This window comes from Ischnura elegans, chromosome 10, assembly GCF_921293095.1.
Source record: "Ischnura elegans chromosome 10, ioIscEleg1.1, whole genome shotgun sequence".
NCBI lineage: Eukaryota > Metazoa > Arthropoda > Insecta > Odonata > Coenagrionidae > Ischnura > Ischnura elegans.
The window spans coordinates 49,014,330-49,037,817 of NC_060255.1; the positions used below are offsets into that span (position 1 = coordinate 49,014,330).

At 37.4% G+C, this 23,488-nt stretch overlaps 1 protein-coding gene across 1 annotated transcript in view; it reads left to right on the forward strand.

Moving 5' to 3' along the window:
• Window positions 1-23,488, forward strand: part of LOC124166899 (furin-like protease 2) — a 673,945-nt gene that overhangs the window by 637,092 nt on the left and 13,365 nt on the right. The window contains exons 3-9 of the mRNA XM_046544607.1: window positions 14,572-14,731; window positions 19,370-19,542; window positions 20,214-20,344; window positions 20,791-20,936; window positions 21,181-21,345; window positions 21,541-21,658; window positions 22,683-23,005. Coding sequence (XP_046400563.1) covers window positions 14,572-14,731; window positions 19,370-19,542; window positions 20,214-20,344; window positions 20,791-20,936; window positions 21,181-21,345; window positions 21,541-21,658; window positions 22,683-23,005 — 1,216 coding nt within the window. The remainder of the gene's footprint in view (window positions 1-14,571; window positions 14,732-19,369; window positions 19,543-20,213; window positions 20,345-20,790; window positions 20,937-21,180; window positions 21,346-21,540; window positions 21,659-22,682; window positions 23,006-23,488) is intronic.

Here is a 23,488-nt window from a genome sequence, read left to right on the forward strand (position 1 = left end):
TAATGAGAATATTCCTAATGACTTCGCGAATAAAGGTATTGATAGTAAATTTCACATTACTCGTTAGAGATTAAAATCGTTATCGAAAACTAGGAAAATCTTAAATAAAAAATCTAATTCTAATACGGCTCTTGTTTGCATTTTACGTGTTTCAGGTCCACGTCAACCTTCGAGTTGAACCACTGAGTGAAGCTTAGGCTGAGGTGAAACTGATTATTCTTTATATTGAATACCATTAAATATATCAACTCAGTAGCGCTTATCTACTAAACCATGCCGAATTTCATCCTCGGTGTATGTCATAGGAAATTCCACAGTGTATAACTGACTTTCCCAATATCTCTCCGGTTCCCATCGCTCTTACGTACATACTTTCTACAACTGATTTTTTTTTCGTGCCACTCTTCCAATCGCGACGAGAACTACTCCACTTCCTTTAACTCCCGACAATGCCCCGTCGACCCACAGCCTCTTCAGAGCCTGTGGAGGCGGGACAGCCCCCCGCCTGCCGATAGCGGAATCATCACTCCCCAAGTGGGACGTGGTTGGGGAGGGGGCGGGCTCTTTTGTCCCAGATATCGACGCGAGATGGCGACGTTTCCTCCTGGGAAATCAGTGAGGACGGTGGTAGATCCGTGGTCCCTCCCCCCTCTTTTTCCCTATTTCCATGGTTCCCTTTCCTCCAGGTCCCTCCCATACACTTACCCCCTTCGACCACCAATATTCAGTTCCCTTCCTACCAGCCACTAACTTTGCTGTCGACACGGGAGACTCTTTGTGACACATGATAATTAGATGAAAAAATTACCTCATCCTTATTATAAATAATTTATATTCATGTACAAGATACGCCTAACATGTTTTTGAAGAAAGTTATAAATAAATTAATACAATGAAAGTTGATTATATGCATTAGAATATTTTTATTTTTAGAATTTTAAGTAGCAGCAGTGGTTTGTAGAAATTGCCTTCGGGTTGTCAACCGAGTGAATGATTCCATCTCCAACGTTTCAATAGCTCGCCCTGCTATCGTCTTCAGCGGTAAATCACCCCTAGTCACCCCTGAATATGGTACCATGTTGTGCTACCGAAAATGTGAAGATTGAGCGATTCTAATGGTTGACGAACAGAGAATTTCAGAACTAACTTTGCTGTCGACACGGTGGCATACAAATTAGATGAAAATGTCCCCATTATTATCCTAAATAATTTATATATTGATCTGCAAGATTGGCGCTTCGTAATTAATTTGCAGTTGTGGTGTAGATAAATTTTTCTATAGTTGTCAACCGGGTGGATGGTGGTTCCATAGTTTAGTTGCAGTGGTGGTTTTTAGAAAAACTTTTCGGGTTGTCAACCGGGTGAATGGCTCCACCTCCAACGTTTCAGAAGCTCAAGCCCTGCTAACGTCTTCAGGGGCGTAGATCACCCTTAGTTTGCCATTTCCAAAGCACAAAATAGACTGCATTTTTGCTTCACATATACTTTTGACTGTTTCCGTATTCCTGATATTTAAATAAAACTAAACTCTAAGGATGTCTTGCCTTTACTTTTGGCCACTATTTATTAGGAAATATGCTGTAACAACGTACTTTGGTTCGTTCCAAGAACTTTCAAACACTGCTATAATGTTATCCATTTTTTATTATATGGGATATTTAAGGTTTTTCATTCCAGATCACAAAATCTTACCTTGCGATTTTTCCGTTTCCCTACTTTTAAAAATTTATTTCCTCGGGTAATGTAATTGCGTTACAGTAGATAATTTTTTCGGCTAATCGGTAATAAGGTGCTGATAACTGGATGGTGGGTAATTTACTTAACGTATTAGTTGAGGTAGAGGTCTGGTGTTACAAACTTAGAGCCTTTTACCCTTTTCTCGTTTTGGAAGTGCTCGAAAACGTACCAAAATAAATACAGTCTCGCCTCTGACCACGAATGTTTGCTCACGAACCGGGACGACAGGCTTCACATTTTTTTGCATCACATTTTATTTATATTCCCGCACACGTTTTAACTCCAACCTCGGCGTCCACTTTATTGGCAAAGAACTATACCACCGGATTTGGTTGCAATCGTCTCGTATGACATCGACGCCGCACGTGAGGAGTCAAACACAAGGGACTTTATTTGTTTGTTTTTATTATATTAAACTTTATTTCCTCCTGCATACGAGGGCATCCGAATCGGTTCACGGGTTTTGTTTTATTTACGTGTGAGGTTGGGAAAATCGGAAGTGGGGTAGAAACGATCGTGGCAGTTGGGTGTATTCCTGGGTGGTATCCCAGAAGTACATTGGAGGCGTTTAAACTGTTTCTGGTTAAAATATAAGAGAAAAGATACTATACGAAGGTATTTTAAACGATTCCACCTCATTACCGAGTGAAGTCTCAGTTAGACTATGTAACAGGACAATCATATATAATTTTTTTCAATGGAATGCATTTTTCAAATTCTAGATGTTGCATAACAAATTTTTGTGCAATGGTATATAACACTCTCAAAGGAATGCAATAATTAACTAAATAAATTCATTTTTTTCGTAGCCTACTAATCTACCTGGTGAATGTGTGTTTGTCTCACTCACTCATTACTTCACCTTGAAGATTGGTGTGGAGAAATGATAGAAAAGAGGATAGAGCTCGCCTGGGACTAAGCCGCAGGCGTGTGTACACACATTCAGAGTTGGGAGCTGTAACTTTCCTTGAGCCTTCTCCCTCTCCGTAAATTTTCTCGTATGGATGATTTTGGAAAACTTGAGTTTAAAGCTGATGGGAATAATTCTCTTCAAACCAATATTTATGCAACAGTGGATGGAAGAATATATAGGGTGATGGTTCTCATGCAGTGGAAGTATTTTATTTCGTCGAGAGGATTAAATGAAAAACTTCAGCCTAAAGCCCGCCGAATATATGCTCTACTACCCTACAAAATTGCCTTTATTGGAAGAATAAGATTGATAAATCGTACGGTGGGTGGTCATCTTTTCCTTGGGCACTTTATTAATACCTTCAGCTCACTACTGATTGGTCATATTACCTACATGCTTACAAATAGTGTACTGAAGTGGAAGGTTTTTTACAATTGAGAATAGAAGAGCTGTAGTTAGTTTGTGCCTGAGATTTTTGTAGAAAATAATTGCTGCAAACGGATCAATCAATGTATCTACTACCGCATCGTCATGACAACTGAGGGAAGAGTTTATTGCACTTTTACATCCCTGCATTGTTAAATTGTTGTTGGAATGATTGAGGAGATGGATTATTTTTACATTGGAGGGTTTTATTGTTGCTTGAAGGTATTGTAAGAAATTTCAGCTCAACATTAACGGTAGTGATTTCCTACCATCCTGGATTGCCAATTCAGTGAGAGAAAGGGTAGGGTAAATAAATAAATTGTACTTTTGAGGACTGTTATTTTTCTGATATTAAGAAAAAACGCAGCTCAAAACTGACCGGACGATTTCTATATCACCCTTTATTATTACAACAGTGGGCGAAGGATTAGAGTGGGTTGCGGAATAGTAGGGTGGGAGGTTTATATCTTTAACAGTACTAACTGTGATAGCCTCAGTTCAAAACTGACCGAATTTACTCCCTGAAACCTTGAATCGTTACTACATTAAGTGTAGGAGTAGAGTATGTTGGGTTGGTTGGTAGATAATTGTAGGAGCTTGTTTGTTTTGTCAAAGCTATGCCAAAAACTTCCACTCAAAACTGAGAGGATAATTTTTATAAAATCTAGATCGCTAAAACAGTGATTGTAAGGCTAAAATAGATGGATAAATTTTGCAATGGAAGGGCAATTCCGTAAAATTTCGCAGAAAACTTCAGCTCAAAACTGACCGGACGAATACCTTACCGCCCTACATTGTTACCACAGTAGGTAAAGGGATAGAGTGGATTTGAGAATGGTGTGGTTGAATGTTGATTTGTTCATCTTTGTTATGTGGAAAAATTCAGCTCAGAACTGATCGGACAAATGCCCTACCACCCTTCATTGATACAAAAGTTGTTGAAGAAATTGAGTGAATGGGGGAATGGTATGGTAGGAGCTTTTTTTGTTTTTGTCCGAACTATGCAGAAAACTTCGACTCAAAACTGAGAAGAAAAATGCTATGAAATCCTAGATCACTAAAACTGTGATTGTAAGGATAGAGTAAATGAATAAATTGTGCAGTAGGAAGGTTATTTTCCTGAGAATTTATCTGGAAGCCTTAGCGAAAAACTTACACCCGGGTTCCCCTCCGTCCTACATTGTTACGAGTGCAGGTGAAGGGAAAAAGTGAATGAGGGAATGATATAGCAGGATGTTGATTTGTTCATCAGTGCTATGTAGAAAAATTCAGCTCAAAACTGACGCCTCGACATCCCTACCACCCTACATTATCACCACAGTAAGCAAAGGAATGGAAGAATGTTATGTTAGGAGCTTGTTTTGTTTTTCCCTGGATTATACAGAAAACTTCTACCCAAAGCTAACAGGAGAAATTCTCTACGATCTAGACCGCGTAAGGATAGGATAGATGAATATATTGTGCTGTGGAAGAGAGTTTTTCTTGAGAATTTCGATTGAAGCCTTTGCTAAAAACTTACCGCACGGATTTCCTAGTATCCTACATTGTTATAAATTAAAGATGCAGATGAAAGTATAGAGTCGATGGGGAAATGGGGTAGCAGGACGTTGATTTGTTCGTCAGTGCTATGCAGAAAATTTCAACTCAGAACTGCCTGGGCGTTCCCCAGCGACCGTGGCTGGCTAAAATCCCCTCCACCCCGTCAAGCTGTCACTCCTGACTCCTCCCCCAACCCAGACCTGCCACCCCTCGGGCCGGCAGCTCCCTCGCAATGATCGTGTTGGATGCGGTAGAGAGGAGCGTTTGATCCCGGACCTCCCGTGGGGGGCCTCGGGAGACCCTCCCGCGTCACTAAAAATCTCCTCTCCCGCACTCACTCCAGTGTCCCAACACACTCCCGCACCGCAGACGCCCCCCGCCCTCTCGACGCTTGCGACATCTCTCGCCACCCGCCGGAATCACTGGCTCGCCGGCGCGAATCCGCGTCTCCATTTCCCCAAAGGGGTCCGCTCTCAATCGTCACTTTGGACGACTCTGCATGATTTCCCTCGGAGGGCTGGAATTTTTTCGTGGTTTTTGTTGGTTTTTTGTGTATAAAACTAGCGGATTTCCAAGGCTTTGCCGTGTGCATGGTCGTGCATAATCAACGTTGCATTCTGCGCGGTTGTATAAAATCTTGGCCCAATTTTGACCTCTTTAGAATTGGTCAGTAGAAAATAGTTTTATTCACCCTAGGAAATTACTTTGAAGAGTTAATGCTATTAACAATTAAGAAATGTTTCGTATGCTATTTTAATTTTATATGTACGTCTTTATACAATGCTCAAGACAAATAATGGGTGTTACAGCTCAGAATTGGATTAATAATTATATAAAGATGCTAGCAATGACTCTCAAATATGCAATTTGTTGGTGCAATGATGTTATTTTTTTCATAAAACTAGCGGGTTTCCAAGAGGTAGCCGTGAGCATGGTTGCACGTGATAAACTTATTGCTAGCTAGATTTTGTTCTGCTTTGTTCAAATCTTTGCCCATTAATGGCTTATTTTAAGATATAGTTAATGAGTCGAGTGTGTCATATATTTTAGGAAACCTACTTTAGAGCTAAAATGCTATGTTAAATTATTTAGTATCTCTCAACACTATGTTCAAGATGTAAAATGTTAAATGTAGCTAAGGATGGGCACAATAATTATTTCAACATTTCATTAACTGTTCGTACGCAGGTTTCCGCGGTGATTACTTGAGTTCAGCATTCTTTCGGGCTGCATCCGCGTCCGTTGTCGAAGAACCACAACAGGAGAGCTGGCGAAACTGTTGTGGTTCTTCGACAACGGACGCGGATGCAGCCCGAAAGAATGCTGAACTCATTTCATTAACTGTTTTCATTTGTGGCATTTGTCCCTGAGTTTTGCTCTTAATGCATAGCACCAGTGCATTTCCCAGACTTCAACTTGGATATGATCGCAAAAAATTAACGTTGTCATGTCCCATGGCGTTTTTATGAAATTGTAGTACCAATTGTTCTCTTTAGAATGATAAAATAGCAAAAAACTGTTTTTCCTTGGATAATTTTTGTTGGGAATTTGTACCATTTCTCAATTCAAATACTTCTGCCCATAGTCAAGAAATATATTGCTCAATGTCTTTAAATATGATTTGTTTTCAAAGCTCTATTTTTTGCGTGTTTAGGTAAATTTTTACTCCCTTTTTCTTACTCAAAATAAATTTTACTTTGCTAATTGTGTCTCAATATATGAATTATTTATTCTAGTCAACACGTTTCAATGCTCTGTAGAAGCATCAGGACTCGATACATTCATATCGCTTTTAAAGAGGGCTTTTATGGAATCTATTTTTACTCCTTATATCTTCCGTTTTTACGGTTTATTACGTGGTGTGAAGTTTTTTAAATCCTCTTCACTGTGTCTCTGTGCAATACTCTTCCATCGTTTCTTCTCCACTCCACTGTATCCAACTGGGAATAGTGTTCGAGTACTCGTTTCCGTCGCTTTCAAGTCTCGTCTTCCTCTGTTTTTTTGCCGATATGTGTCTTGGTTGATCTCAACTCAATATTTTTTTTCCTATTCGTTGCAATTTTTCCTCGCTTAAATAACATATTGACTCGCATTAAAGTACATTCTTTCCGGCTTATTGGGTGTAATTCCGTTGACCAGTTTTACTTGGTTCATTCTGGCTATTTTTTGTTCTCTCATTGAGCTAAAACACGGGCGCGTTCAATGCACAAGCTAATAAAGTTACAGTTTCACAGAAGTCTTCAAATGCATGAACTACAAATGAAAATTAGAGAGTTCCTTGTTTAATGCTCCTAAAATGTTAATTACCAAATGTTTACTTGTTATAAAGTATTTAAAAATAAAAAGATTATTGTGGTACTGATTTTAGTCGTAGATACGTGTCTAATTAATAATGTCCGTTGCGCTAACCTCATGTCTCGTATTCAGCACATCCATGTTACACTTTTTTTCTGGAAATCATCATTTGAATATGTTAACAAATCAGTCTTAATTACCCACGTTGAGTATCTATAAAAGTATAAACTTTGTCTCTTCCACAAGATTTTATTATTTTATTTCTAGGGTAAGTAAATCGCTTCTATTGACCAATTGTAAAATTGGGCCAGGATTTTAACAAAACAAAACAAGATTTTAACAAAATTTTATTAAAATCTTGGGCATGGAATCATGGATCTTTTGTTGGAATCTTTTGCTAGAATCTTTTGCCATGGACATGCCAACATGTCCATGGCAAAGCCTTGGAAATCTGATAGTGCTATACACAAAAGAAAAAGGTTTTGGTAGACACGCCACTCTCAAATTTTATTGACTTATGAAGAAGAGACAAACATTTTGACTAAGTTTTTTTGCTAAGTTAATGAAGCTCACTAACTCATTTCCAACTGTGTGGTATTCCATTTTAAGGTTTCTTGTATAGCTAGTTTCTTGTATGGATAGCTATTACTTTTACCTCTTCTTTTTGGCGAAGATCCAGCCAAGAAGCTATCCATACAAGAAATTTTTTTACAGAGACTTTTATTGACATCATGTTAAAAATTCCGCGGCGTTAAAACTTCGAACTTCAATTTTTCTCACGTTAAGTAACATCCTTCGCTTGACCTAACTATTACCACTTTTTAAGTGACTATCCTCGCCTCTCATTCGGCGCGGAATGTCGGCGACGAAGGCAGAAGTTGTGCAGTTTGACCGCGTATATTTTTTCACCTCCCTCCCCGGATGGATCCGGGATGTTGTGACTGCCTGTCCGTGAGGAAACCTCCGGCTACACGCAACCAGCAGGCCACACTCGCGTCAGCGGTGACTCGTAACGGGGGGGGGAGGGGGAAGGGACCAGTGGGCAAGTTCCTGCATGCAACGACCGACCCAACATTTGGTGCCATAATTAGGGTCCCCAGAGGGGGGGGGGAAGGGCCGAAGGGGTATGGGGGAGGCTTTTGTGGATGTGACTGGTCGCGTGTGTGTATTTTGGTGGACGCGTACTGGAGAGACGGACATATTTATGGGGAGGGGTGAATGAGGGAGAACACAAAGTCAGGGGGTATGGTGTGAGGCTTTGCGGTTTGACAACTCAGTCGTGCCCGTGAACTGGTTCCAAATTCTCCCATCCCATCCCATCACTCCACCCACGTGAAATCAGCGCTCCGCGCGAGTGAAATCGAAAACCCCAGCGTTTTATGTTCCCACGGAAATCATATTGCATTTGTTTCCGCTTGGCCATGATGGATATATTTTTCTGCAAATCGCTCTGGCCCCGCGACTCCCCATCCCTCTTGTGGTGAAGAGTGGGTCCGACTATCGCCCTTGGCGCTTCACTTGTTATTTCTGTCTACCTCACTCCGCCTCCTTTCCCTTGCTTGACCTTCTCCCCTCCCCTTCTCTTCTCCAGCCTTCCATTTCCCCCGCCAGAGCGGGCGAATAAGCGTCAAACAAATTTTCCGTTCACATTCGGTCGCTGGGTGCCTCACGGCGAATTTCGGACCCGTGCATAGCTTCCCTCGCGCTCTGTGACTTCACGTATAACGGGCATAACTCCGTAGCGTGCATTTATTGCCAGAGAAAATTGAAAATAACGCTCGCTGAAAGCCTCTCACGGCTACGATACTGGCGAAAACGTTCGCGGAGATGCGGTATATTGTGTAGGTGACAATTGATAACGCTGCTTTAATTTTTTTGAGCCATAAACACGTTCGTAGAATAAAACAATCGCTGGAAATTTTTTAAGATAGCCAATTTTTCAATTTCATAGGTTTTATTTGTAATTTTTATCTTTAAATAATATTTATTCACTACTGGATGGGATTTCAGGGTTTAACGAAATTTTGAAAATTCAAATCGTAGTGTATACTTTCATGAACCTTTAGTCCGGCATTTGAAAGCGTCACCTATATTTTTTTAAACCATAAAAGTACGCTCGTTGGAAAAACTTCACGTGGAAGAAATTTGCAGGCTAGATGGATAAGTTTAATCAGAATGCCACAGATTGTATTAAACGTCGATGCTTGTCAATTATATAAAATGATCTCCAGATAGTATTCCAGAGCTGGACTGGGTCATGAGATTAAAACCATAGTGGATGAGTTTGGAGTGTTTATTTTTTCTCGGGTAAAAAGACTGATATTGTCTTCCTCGTGGCCTTCTTTCATTGTTAAAATAAAGTGTTATCATGGATTTAGGACTAAGTAAGGATAATCAAATGCTTTTGGCCACATTTCTACTTTTCTCGTGCAATATTTGTGCACATTTTAACCTCCTTGCGCGCCTCATGTTCCATGCTAAAACTTGGACTAATCGCGTAATAAAGACCTAAATTATACAATAATTTTATAAAGTTGGTAATATTGGTGAAATAGAAATGGAATTAATGCTATTTCAATTATCTTTCTCTATGATCTCAATGAATGCCCTGAGTTGAGTCAGGCGATTTTAGCATGGTAATAGGTGATCTTTCACCCAGTACAATTTATTAAGCTATCCCGCTTGGACAAACCCCCAAATATTCCTTTAGTTACGTACATTGTGGTAACATTGGTATGAACTCACCTGCAATGTATGGAAATATTTTGTGCTGCAGTTTTATATTCAGCGACACATATTGGGATAAATACTGGAAGGGTTCGGCTTTTGACCTGCGGAAATGGAGCCATTTTTCGGCGGTGGGAGCCTCCGTGATCCACGCTTTTTAATTTTCCCAAATGATCGGGACGATCGTTAGGCGAGGGAAATAAATATTCCGCCCCATTTCAGGAGAAACGCAGATGCACGGCGCTGTGTCACGCGCCGGCGATTACCAGACTGTACTGAAACTCGTGTAATCCCTAGGTAGCCTTTCATTTCGCTAATGAAGGGTGATTAAATGGTTTGAGGAATGTCCTTGCAGTATCGCACGTGCATTATTTAATGCCGCCGGGCTGAAGCTCTAGCAGAAATGCTATCCGGTACGAGCACCACACGGTCGTTCAACCGTACAATACGGCACTGAACACGCCTACGATCTTTAGGCATTTTTAAAACAACCCTTTTTTCTCGCTTAAAAGATTGTTGGTATGTAAAATATAATTAATCATACGCTTTTGCAAATAATAAGCTTTACTGATACTGAAGTATTCTACTATTCTTGTTTGCTATCGACCCAGGCTACGATAAAAGTATGTCAATATTAAGAGTATGCAAGCTTGACATCACTTTTTTATCACAATGTCTCATTAAAAGTAGTTTTTCGTTATATGAATGTTATATTTCACTTCGAGACCACCCCTTTTTCATTTGGTACCATAAATGTTATAATGTCTACATATATATTGGGTGGATTTTTAGTTGAGAATCTTCATTGCATAATTTTATTTGTTTCGTATATTGAGGAATCAAACTTTTACCCTACTCTACTGTATAGCTATTGGAAGTTCCTTTTTCCGTTTTTTCTGGAATACTCATCTTTGGCATTAATTGTTTCAAATTTTTCCAAATAATCACTAGTTACACAGTAATAACTATCCTTGATATTGACTGTAATTCTCACACGGCTCGAACTAATAGTTTATTTTTAGTTAACCCCAAAAACTGATGCACTTTTATTGACCTTATCACCTAATGACGATTTAAGATTGAATAAATCGAAATTTTCTAGTTGTTAAAGGTATTTTGATTTTGAGCAGAGCTTCAATCAATTTTTTATAAATAGTTTTGAAATAAGTTTAAATATAATGTCAATCGAAAAGGAATAATATATCACATAATTGGCTGGGACAGAGAGAGAATACACTTGTAAATATTTATAGATTGATTAAAGTTTTAGCCATTGCTATTGTAATTCTTCGTTTTTCCGTTTTTATATGATCATCTTAAGCATTGAATTCATCAACTATACTAAATAATCACTATTGCTACACTGGAATAACTATTCTTGATATTAATGATTATTCTTACACGGCTCTAACAAATAGGTCTCGATTTGATCTTGATGTGCTTGATATTATTGGTTATTTCAGGTGATAAGCGTTGGCAACTTGCTGGAATTCTAAGCATTCAATATTTTTTTTAACTTTTACGTGATGGCTTAACCTACTAACAAACTTTCAAGATCACTCTGTGGGATTCTCCTCTTACTCTCAGTTACTAGCATACATCCTCTATCGTATTGTGTGTCATCCTATCGAAAACAAACAACAGTTGGCATATTCCCTTGTGTATTAAATCCACGATTATGCTCGGAGTTAGTCGTATCTTTCATTTAAGTGCTTGAATTTTTTCATCGTATTCAGAATTCAAGGTTTTTATTGAAGCTCTTAATTCACACGAAGAGCTGTGGTATCCACTCCACTTTTTGACATTATTGGCATGTTCCCTGAGTGGTCCAATACTCTCGCTCACATTTTATATGGCTTTACTTAATATCCCCAGCCAGGTAAATCAAAAGATGCGCGCTATGCTGGAAACGATACTCAAAAACTCTCCTATTGGTTGACCAGCGTTGCTGAGTAAACGAGGAAAAAAATTAAATGAGAGATAATGTTTTGATGATTTTTCCTCCTATCACCAGTGTCTCTTATGTTAGCCTTATCCGGTTTCATGATCACTCAACTATTAAAAAATAACTCTCCATTTTTCATGCATCGCGATATGTGTACCGAGCCATCGAAAGGAAAGAATCTCTCGAGTTTACATCGTGGAGGATTTATTGGTCGATAAGTTTCCTCGTGGGCAAATTGCACTTGGGCACGCCTTCAATGTTGGGGCTATTTAGTGTACAGGCCGCAGCCGAATCCTATATAGACCGAAATGTGTGGGGAAAAAAGATTTTTCTACTGGGATAAGTGGAACTCAAAAATAAGACACGCTACGTCATTGACACCGTTATATTTGAGGTGTGTACTTTAAGAACCATTCATTTATTAAACATTATTAGTTTTATTAATGACTTAAGAAGTCTTCGTTTAATTTTAGCATGGCTATGGAAAATCAACTTGACTGCCCTATGCCGCTCCCTTAAAATTGCTCACTTGTTAAGCAGGAAACATTTCGCTTTATAGCTTGCCATGTTGTTATTTCTTCCCCATTTCTCAGAGGCCCATTATATTATTATGGAACAGATTTCTTTTTCTAATTTCTGCTTCATGATGAGTTCATATGTGTATCATTACTTTCAAATTTGAATGCCACGTATATTTCCGAGTAATTTAATATTTATCCAATCCGGTAATACATCAGGTTTAGCGATCAAGTATTCTTCTTGCGTTCTTGATTTCTAATACTATTTTGTATCTCTAAGGAAAGTGCAACTTCACACTATATAGTTTAATACCCAACATCCTCTATCTATTTCCAGATTAAATCAAATCCTTTTGTTTTTTCCTACTAACTTTTTGTATTCAATGGAGAAATCGAAACTCAATTCAAACATCCCTGTCCCCACCTGACTCCGCAGTCATTTACTCGAACAAACGCACTATTTCGAAGACAAACAACATTTTAAGTCATTTATTTTTTAATACTTTGTACAATGTATTCAGAAAATAGTAGTTACTGGGTGTTACTTTTCCGTGCTCGGTGTTCAATTTCATCCATTTGAAGCACAAATCACGTAATTGTTTATGAAACTCATTACCCAGATAATGCCATGATTAGAGAGGTAAAGTCGCCATGGTATCCCTGATTAACAGAGATGAATTGTAATTCATCGCCAAGGAGATTTCCATAATCAGATGGTCGTGGGAACAAGAATCGCTGTTGCTGTGATTTGTGGGAATTTGTTTGATTCCCTTTTTAATCGTAAACTGTGAAAAATAGTTCCCTAAAATTTATCTATCCAATTCTAAATGAATTTTTAGATCTTCTTCGTTCTGAGAAATCTCATGATGTAATTATTTATGAAATAAATAAGTTTTTTCCAATTATCTAATAAGCAACTTCTTGCTTCTCAAAATTTGGATTTTTTTTCCGATAAAAAATTGCAAGTCCTGAATTACCCTTTCCCAGCATGGGAATTCCTTGAAATTAATCATTAATATATTAAATTCATTCATACTTAGGCGTTCTTATTAAATCATGGGCCTTGTGAAATGTGCGCGAGAGAAATACGTGACGATCCTATGGTTCATCCTGAAGTATTGGCTTCTTTTCGGACGCGTAAATGTTTTGGGTTGCGCGTATTTTAGGCGCTTTCTCTCGTGAAATGAATTCGTATCACATTTTACTCGTTGTGTGTTATATCTCGTACCTTACGAATATACTTCTCGCTTTTAGTCACAACTTGCAAATTCCGTTATATGGTGAAAGACACTATTTATCTCCATAACACCCATATCATTACCCGAGGGGAAGCCAATCACTTGCGTGGTATGGAAGAAATTAATTTCAACCCTGGTTAACGTGGAAGATATTTTTAAATAATCAATTTAAGATATAAGATTCCATAAATTTTTTAAGTAGAGAAATTAACATTTTCTATGTAACTTATTTCCGTCAGGATGGATTGAAAAAATCTTAAATGTCCCATATATCTGTGTTGGTGCTAGAGTCTATTTTCATTTTCATTGAATTGTCTTGAAAACGAGATGTGTTTCTCATTCAGGTGGAATAATATTACTCTTTTCAATATAGCTTCAACTGGTCATGTCATTTTTGTAAATGTTGCCATTTCCTATTTTTTCACTAATTGATGGCTTCGCATTTTATTGTACGAGGTACGTTCGGAAAGTAAGTCCCATTTTGAAATTAAAAAATTGTTCAGTTATTTCAAAGAAATTTATAGAGCACATCCTTACCACTGTTGTATCGCTGACCGCCAAGAAAAGACTTCAGATGTAGAAACAAGTGAATTTTACTTGGAGCGAGGTCGGGGCTCTATGGAGGATGGTCAAAAATATCGACAAATAGCGAAGAAGAGCTAAAAAAATGTTTCCTCATGGCTGACTACACTGGCGGCAACATTCTACGAAGATGGTGTACAAAAACCTGTGCCACGCCATGACAAATATTTGGAAAATCACGGGATCTATGTCAAAAATAGTGTAAGAGTAGTAGAGATGTGTGCAATAAACTTCTTTGATGTATCTGTACTTGATCTTTTCTAACTTCAAAACGAAACTTACTTTCCGAACTTGCCTCGTATATTACAAGGCATATTATGTTGTAAAACAGAATTAAGCGTCAATGTCTTATTTTTCAACTTGAAATATTCAGCTTTTGATGAACTTACTTTTTTCTTGAAACTAATAAGTCTTCGGGAAAGATAGTTCGGGCATGAATTAATGAAAGGACACGTGCACGGACGAACTGCGACACGGGAAATACCATCCGTCCATTCTCCCGCTAGTATTCCACCCAAATTGAGGAAATCCATGCAGGGAGTAAATTCGCCTTTCGGTCATCCCCCTTTTGAAACGCTCTCCCTGTTTTATTAATTCATGACCCTCGAAGTGGGAAATTTTTTATGACCATTCTCTGTCTCTTCTCTCCAGGATCACTTGGCGAGTACGGACATCAATGATAACGACGATGACCCGATGCCCCGGGATAACGGCGACAACAAACACGGAACTAGGTGCGCTGGAGAGGTCGCCGGAGTGGCGTACAACGACTACTGCGGGATTGGCGTGGCTTACAACGCTTCCATTGGAGGTAAGACCGAAAACATTGTCCCTCTTCATGAAACCCTGGCGTCCCATCCCAGGCTCTGCATCCACCTCTGCATTTCGGGGAATAATAGCTCTCCTAGATATCCCAGTGAAGTCCTATTGCTGTCGCGTTCCCCCAGGTATCCATAGTGATGTTCTCGAATGCGTCTCTATAGTTCGAAATAAAAGGAAGCAGTCTTGAGAGGACCATAAATGCTCTCCAAGAGACAAGTACTCGTCCTTTTCATACTTCTAACGAGAAAACTTGGTATAAAATGTTTTAGCTCTCCTGTTAACTTTCTATTGGACGCGAATAATTTTACTTAAATAGTATGTCCAAGTATATAAAGTAGCTATTGAGTCACTTCTCAAAAATGTTAGGACCTATGATTATTCCAAAATATAATATGTTTTGATGTGTCCTGAGTGGCTTTCTACGCTTCCAAAATTCAGTCCTCGTGTTCTGCTAATGTTGTATATGATTCTTGAAAAGCATATGCCAAGTCAGCAATAAGAAACGGAATGACCGCATTTTCTGCTCTAATGCTGGTGAGAGATTCGTTTTAACTATCTTTTCATTGTTAATGTAATATTTTTTCTGATCTCTCTTCGGAACTTTCGACTATCGAAACGTAGTGGTGCCAGTTTAAGCGTAAGCTATTTTTATTATGGATTTCTCTGAAGTGAATCGTAATTATTCGCATTTCATTATTAAGGCTATTTCTTGTCTTGGAAATTTCGATTACATTATATGGATGTTTCATATCCTCCAATAATTCTGCATGTATTACGTTTAATCAATTTGCTACGCAAAACATTTTCTGTTTTCTGTGGGCTACTTGTTAAACGTAGCATTTTTTTCATTCATCCTTCCTATTCTTATAGAATTATCTACATGTTGCATCTGTTTCGTCATTATAAAACACAATATTCTCATTTTCGTTCATGAAAATTAATTTCTTAGAGATAGAACGGCTCTCCTTTTTCAAATTCGTGTACGGCATTGCTTTGTTGATTTTAAAAGGGTCCTTATTGCATCCACGTTCGTTTTGAATTTAGATGTTGTTGGCATTTTACATTACTTTTGTTACGACAAAAAACATCAAAATTTATTGCTCAACTGCTCTTTTTATTTTCGTGCATAGGGAAAGAATATTCAGTTTGCACTATAGACATCCGAACATTTTATTTACGGAAAGACATCGATCCGAAAAAAATTGAGAACTGACTCAGTAGCTACTTTATACACTTGGAAAATTCAAGTTAAATCATTCGCGTCAAATAGAAAGATAACAGGATAGCTAAAACATATGATTAACTTCTAGTGTGAGTTTCACTGCATACGTTCATCTTCGGTCAATTTGACAATAAGAACCTAGTCAAACTAATGTGGCGATGTGTCTTTGGTGCCGGCTTGTGTGTATTCGCGGGCGTATTTTTTTCGCGTTTACGTCGCATGGACAGGTTTAAGGGAGACGCCACGAGGAACACATTTCATTTCCGTTCGTCAGACTTCCCATCATCCACCATCTCGTATCTCTGGATTTTGGGGCTCTCTGTACAGCTGCCGCGCGCCAAATCTTCCTCCCCCGAGCTCAAAAGCCTTTAGACTCCCCGGTGTGCTTCAGGCGCGTATGCATCCGTGCTGGCGTTCTGCTTGACAATCCACCGGGTCTGTGCAAGGGACGCCCCTGGGCCAAATGCAAAATCCGATGGCCCATAAACGTCCGAGATTCCAATCCTATGAAAACCAATATTCTTTCCTTCTGCTGGCTCAATCGCTGGTATTCCTTGTGTTGTCTCACTGCGCTGTAATGATATGGTTCTTCCTGTCGGAAGAAGTCGGGAAAGATTTAAAAAAATATCAGTTTTACTCATGCCAGCAATCTGCTAATTTCAAAAATGAACTAATTTCGGATATAAACTAATTTCGGATATAAACTAATTTCGGTCTTGAAATTTACACATTTTCGCTGAAGTATTACCTATATTCGGGAAAAAGAAAAAGGGTGGTTAAAATTAAAGTGGGCGGAAAGGCCTTTCTCCTCCGGAGGAGAAACAACGAAGTGGTGGGTAAAAAGAGACAACTTGTAAATGAGATACTGAGGAGACGGAGTGTATGGATTGAGCGAGTACTGAGCGGTTAATGTTTTCGCTTTTTATGTTAACTAAAGCATCGTTTAGTTAGGTTTACAGTGCATCTCAGCGGATGATGTGAAAAAAAGGACCGCTAGCTCAACATGCCTTCATCTACGGAGTTACTAGTGTTAGAATTTCACGTGTAGGTCGGCCTATGTTACAGGGTTGCCTTTGCACCTTGTGAGGCATTTTTCAATAATTTTGAAAATCTTTAAAATATGATCTGCTTATGTTATTGGGTTGATTTTTATCTGATTTTTTTTCTTTTGGCATAGGTATGTATGGTAAAATTAATTGTTCTCTGCTTTACATCGGCAGAATAAATTTTAGTCTTACATCTACTGTTGTAGCTGAAATGTGCATGAACAATGTGTAATATTTTATAAGTGTTAAGGTAAAATTCAATCCTTGCCATTGTGCTCTAATTTGTCAGAGTTTTAAATATTTTTTATTCGATAAATTCATAAAAACAACATTTTTCATTGAAGTTGTGTTTATCTGTACCCATAATCTATGGGGTCACTAGTGTAAGAATTCCACGTTTAGAGTAGCCTATGTTACAGGGTTGCCTTTGCCCCTTGTAGGCCATTTTTCTACTCGTAGTAAATTTTATTACAAGTTTTCAAAAAATTTGATGTTTTAGAGGGGAAGGAGACGACTTATATTTGAAAATCATGTGTGGATTATAATGTGTGTGGGTGTGCGTTCCGATACCTAAAATTTTAGAAATTATAAGCACTGGGTTCCTCTCAATTACGATGGAGGATGTGTTTTGGATCGTTGCCAAGTTTTGCGGTCAATCATCTCTGCATTTGCTCCCGCGGTTCACACGGTTCCAAATAAACTCTCCACTTCGCTCGATTGCCGCTCCAAAAAAGTAGAGGTTATTTCATTTTGCAAACTTCGTTGTTGTGCAAACAATCGTACTGATTTAAAGACACGAGTACTCTCGATGTTATTTTGTTTTTTTTTGCATAGTCGTGCTCATTATTCGGCGCAGCAATTGACATTCATATTCATGAGGGCTTGGGTTTAATCACGACATGGTTTTGTATGATTTCCTGCCTTTGGCTCCGATTTAATGGACCGTTGAGATTTTAATTGCTTCGGTAAATAAATTTAAATCTCGGTTTTTTTCCTGCTGGAAAATCTCCGATTAACGCTCACGTGCATTTTTTTGTAAATATATCTATGCATTTACGTCACTGTTTTGTGTGAATTCTACTAAATGCTACCTATCCGCAGTTGCAATTTTGTGGACTGCGTTTTGCTGTCCTTTCACAAATATTTGCGATTGAATTTTATTTCCATAATTATTCTTCAGTCTCCTCGTATGTTAAACGGAGTGTTTTTGTATCCTCTCCACTATTGAGACAGATTTCATCCATTTGAAGTAGTACAAAAATGTGCCCTGTTACCGATGTATTTCAAACAAATGTAAATTGTATAATATTTCACACACATTTTCAAGACTTCAAACCTCTCTGTTGAGTGGGTTTTTATTTAATCTCATCATTTCGTTTATCCTTCCCACTTTTTTATAATTTCCCTCTGTGTATCATTTGATAATTCCTTTGATTTCTGTGTGAGTTAATCTCAAAGATCTGACAAAACAAGTATGAGAACCGTTGTAAAGTAACAGATATGATGTAAAATATGGTATCTCAGAATTCTTTAATAATTCAAATGTGATGAACTGATCTCATGTAATGGCCTAAAGTTTCTTATTCTCCTTGGTTAACATTGATGACTGACTATAGTGGTTTATTAATTAATGCCCCTTATAAGTCCAGTCATCTCACTTGATTTATTTATTATATTATATTGTACAAGTTACAAGTTGGCTATTTGCCAGGTGGTAACAGTTTATACAAAAAATAAAAAGAAAAACAAAAATATTGCAAATGAGAAATACATTACCAAAATGAAACTAGAAAAGTGAATATTTAAAATTCAGTGATATTAATTTTCCAATATTAATCCTCTACACCTCTTCTTGAAAATCCTTACGTTGTTAGGGTAGGGCTTAAACAGTTCTGCAGGGAGTCTATTCCATTCCGTAATCGTCCTGTTGAGGTACGAGAATTTTTTTACGTCAGTGTGATACATTCCCAAACTGCCCCTTGAGTGGCAGTGATTTTCAATAAAACTTCAATGGGAATCCCATGGCAATGTGAAAATCACCAGTATGAAATATGAAGTTCAGTTTACCTTAAAAATGAGTGGGAGTGATGACAGTCTCAGTTAAGAACATATTATATTCATCCAATATGCTGGAATATGAAGATGAAATAATTTTAGTTGTTTTCTAGTGCATAAATGGTCATATTGAGCTGAGAAAAGTACATGCGATTTCCTTTGATCATCCTGCATATACAGTGTATTGAATTCATTGAATAAATTTTTAATTGATAGCTCAAGATTTTACATGTCTTTATCTCTGAGTCGTCTCCACCCCTCAACATTTCAACATTCCCAAATCATTTATTTATTTTATTTTTAGGTGTTCGTATGTTGGATGGGACTGTGAATGATGCCGTTGAAGCAAGAGCACTAGGTCTCAATCCTGAGCACGTTGACATCTACAGTGCTTCTTGGGGCCCGGAGGATGATGGGAAAACGGTCGATGGACCAGGACCACTAGCTCGACGTGCCTTCATCTATGGAGTTACTAGTGTAAGGATTTCACATTGAGGGCGGTCTGTGTTACGAGGGTGCAATTGGTCCTGGTGGGCCATTTTTCAATAACTTTGAAAATCCAGTAGTTATGACCAGCTTATGTTATTGGGTTATTTTTTATTTTATCTAAATTTTAATTCTTCCTCTTCTAGAATAGGTGGGATGGTATAAAATTAACTGTTCTCTGTTTCAAATAGGCAGAAAAATTTTGGTTCTACATCTTCTGTCATAGTTAAAATGCACATGGACTATGTATAATTTGTTTAACCATCTAAGTGTTAAGGTAGAATTCAATACTTGCCGTTATGCTCCGCTTGGCTGAGCTTTGAAATATTTTTGTGATAAATTCAGAATAGCAGTATTTTTCGTCTAAGTTGTGTTTGTCTGTGCCTTGTATTTCTGGATATATGTCTGCATGTAGGATTTATACCCAATAGAGGTTTTTAATTTCTTATGATAAATTCTCAAGTCAAGGATACTTTTTCAAAATGCATAATTTTATTTATTTTTCATTGCTACAATAATTTTTCATGTCTTTTATATTGGGTGATAACTGATAAAATGAGCTCATGTTTTACTTCCAGTGATAGTATTACTTTCATTTATCTTACATATTTTTGACTTAACAGTCGTATTCTAATGGTTTTCACATTTACCTTTTGAAATAGGGTCGTAAGGGAAAAGGATCCATTTTTGTCTGGGCCTCTGGTAACGGAGGCAGACACACTGATTCATGCAACTGTGATGGCTACACCAACTCTATCTTCACCCTTTCTATATCAAGTGCAACTCAAGGAGGGTAAGCGGAGATCAATAATTTGTATTTGTCTGCAATTTATCTCTTAATGAATGGTCACCATGCTATATCATATGCATACTATTTTTTGCTTTATTACTTATTCTTTTCAGAATATTTGCCTTTGATTTTTAGTTTATTCACAAGGTAGATGTTCAGCATGTGTCTTAATAATAAAACCATTCAAAATTTTAGTTGAAGTAAATAATTATTCCATGCAATTTTTACTGCTAGAGTTGCTTTATGAAATGAGATTTTTTATAGTTGAAATTATCAATGCCATAAGTTTTCATACTAAAACTCATCCCTGATCCCTCATGTCTATTTCGCCTTATTTTTATACATTCTGTCGACATAATAATTATTTTCTTGGTTTCTTTCTGATGATATAAAATGTAAACTTTATAAAGCAAAATCAATATTTGTATCATTTATCAATCCACACACAGGTACAAACCATGGTATCTTGAAGAATGCTCGTCAACCTTGGCTACCACATACAGCTCGGGCACACCTGGACATGACAAAAGTGTTGCTACCGTGGACATGGATGCCAAGCTTCGCCCTGACAGAATATGCACCGTTGAACACACTGGTAAATATTTTTGCAAACCTGATGTCTTAAAAGTACAATCAAAAATATTGATTGGGTTAAAGGCATAATTATCATTGACATATCAATTGAAATTATTGGGTGATCTGTTGATTCTAATAAATAAATTAGCTATTGACTCTAAGTTTACGTTGAATCTGACTAAGTTGATGCTGACTCTGACTAAAAGTAAAGACTTGGTTCTGTGGTACTGAAGATGGTGAAAGTATTTGATTAAATTTTACAGGAACTTCAGCGTCTGCTCCATTGGCTGCTGGTATTTGTGCACTTGCCCTGGAAGCTAATCCTGAGCTGACATGGCGTGATATGCAATACCTTGTTGTGCTTACATCACGATCTGGTCCATTGGAGAAGGAATCTGGATGGATTGTCAATGGAGTGAAGAGAAAAGGTGAGAACATTTGAAAGTATCCTAGTATCTGAGTAATTATTTTATGCTCAAGCTACCTTTGGCTGTTTTAATTACACTATGAGACATAAAATAGAAGCTATCATGAAAGATTAAGTTTAGTCAAAAATTGTCTCTCTTTTGATCCTGTCTCTGCTAGCTTGGTTAATTATCTAATACAAATTCAATTATTTCTAGTGAGCCACAAATTTGGTTATGGCTTGATGGATGCTGCAGCCATGGTGTCGCTGGCTGAAAAGTGGACTACTGCCCCTCCTCAGCATATTTGCAAGTCACAGGAAATCAATGAAGACAAGTAAGTCAATGAATGCTTATTTTAATTTATTAAAAAACTGGAATTTAGAGTTTTCATCATTTATATCTTAAATAGCTAAGCTCCTATTTATATGTGTTTAAAATCACAAAAGATTTCATTTGATTTTGGAGTCACATATGAAATGGCAGTAAAAATTTCAATATGTAAGAATAATTCTGATGATTTACCTGTATTATTATAGTAGTCATTCTCATGAAGTGAGTTAATACACCATGGATATGATTCCTGAAATTTTTTCCAAATTAAGCCCATTTAAACTGAACTTTCAGAAGTGGTTAGCACTATATAAATTATATTCAACTCTTATTTATTATTTTGTTTCTGCTTTAATCAGATTTTTCATTGAATCTAATGATTTAGATTCATATTCTCTCACAATTTTGAATCTATAAAGAATTTGGTCTCATTTGCCTAATTTCTATGCAAAAAAGTAAGAGGAGCCAGATTCCAAAATGAACTCTCTTTTCTCCCGGATAAACAAAACTGTGGATATGAAAAACCTTAAGTGAACTCTTTCTCTATCAGTCCACCATAAATCCAACTCCTATTATCATGGCTATGGCTCATTGTCCTTGTAGATAGCTCAGAAAACTTGGTTTCATATGAATAAAATTGCTTTTTTTCTGTGGCAACCGTAGAAAATTAGTGACTTTCCAATGTTTACTCAAAAATGTATGCTAGTTAATTCCATTCCTTTTTACTCTGTAATGCATAATTTTTTTCAAAGAACTGGAATCTTACAAGAAAGATATGTTTTTATATTTTACGAAATTGGGAAGATTAATTTGGAGCATTAATTTTGCAAATAGAAATTACAGTTAGTTGTGGTTTCCAACTATATTTTCCCAACAACGATAAATTTCTTTACCACTGAAGTCAAAACATATGCATAGTACATACAACCACCTGGAAGAAAAATAATTTCTTGTGCATATTCTGTATTGCTTGGGCTATATTTAGTGTATTTTTTCATCTAATTTGTATTGCATCGTTCATTTTTCAGGGAAATGCAGCCCATCTTTGGAGCAACCCTTACTGTTCATATGGATGTTGATGGATGCCATGGAACTTACAATGAAGTTCGCTTCCTGGAGCACGTTCAGTGTAAAATCTCACTCCGTTTCTTCCCTCGTGGTAACCTTAGGATAGCCCTGACTTCTCCAATGGGCACAACATCTACTCTTCTCTTTGAGAGGCCACGGGACGTTATCAGCTCCAACTTTGATGACTGGCCATTCTTAAGTGTCCATTTCTGGGGAGAGCGTGCTGATGGAAGGTGGACTTTGCAAATTCTCAATGCTGGGAATAGGCATGTGAACCAACCAGGTTAGACCAGTTTACTCACAGATAATTTTACCCCTTCAAATCTCCATTGTCTACTATATTACTTCCATTAGCCACAAAAAAATTGAAATAAATTTTTCATTTGAGGGTCAATGCTTTTGGTGTAGATCCTTCTCCAAAAACTAATGCTTATTCCCTAATTGCATATAAATAACAATACAGTTTGATGAAGAAAATGAGCTTATCAATCCAGATTGTGCATCATTATGCTATTATATGAATTAGCTGTGGATTTTATTGCCCATCTGATTTTCTACTTGTAAGAATTGATTAATAGATGACATATTTGCTTTTATATTCACCATTGACTGACATAAAACTCTAGTATATCAGCAGTTTGGAATGAAAATCAGTTGAATGTATGACGATTTTTGTAAAGCTTACGTACGTGTACATGTAAATTTATTTATATTAAGGACTCATGATAAAAAACAAATTTAAAATTATAAAGGTGAAATTAGTTCA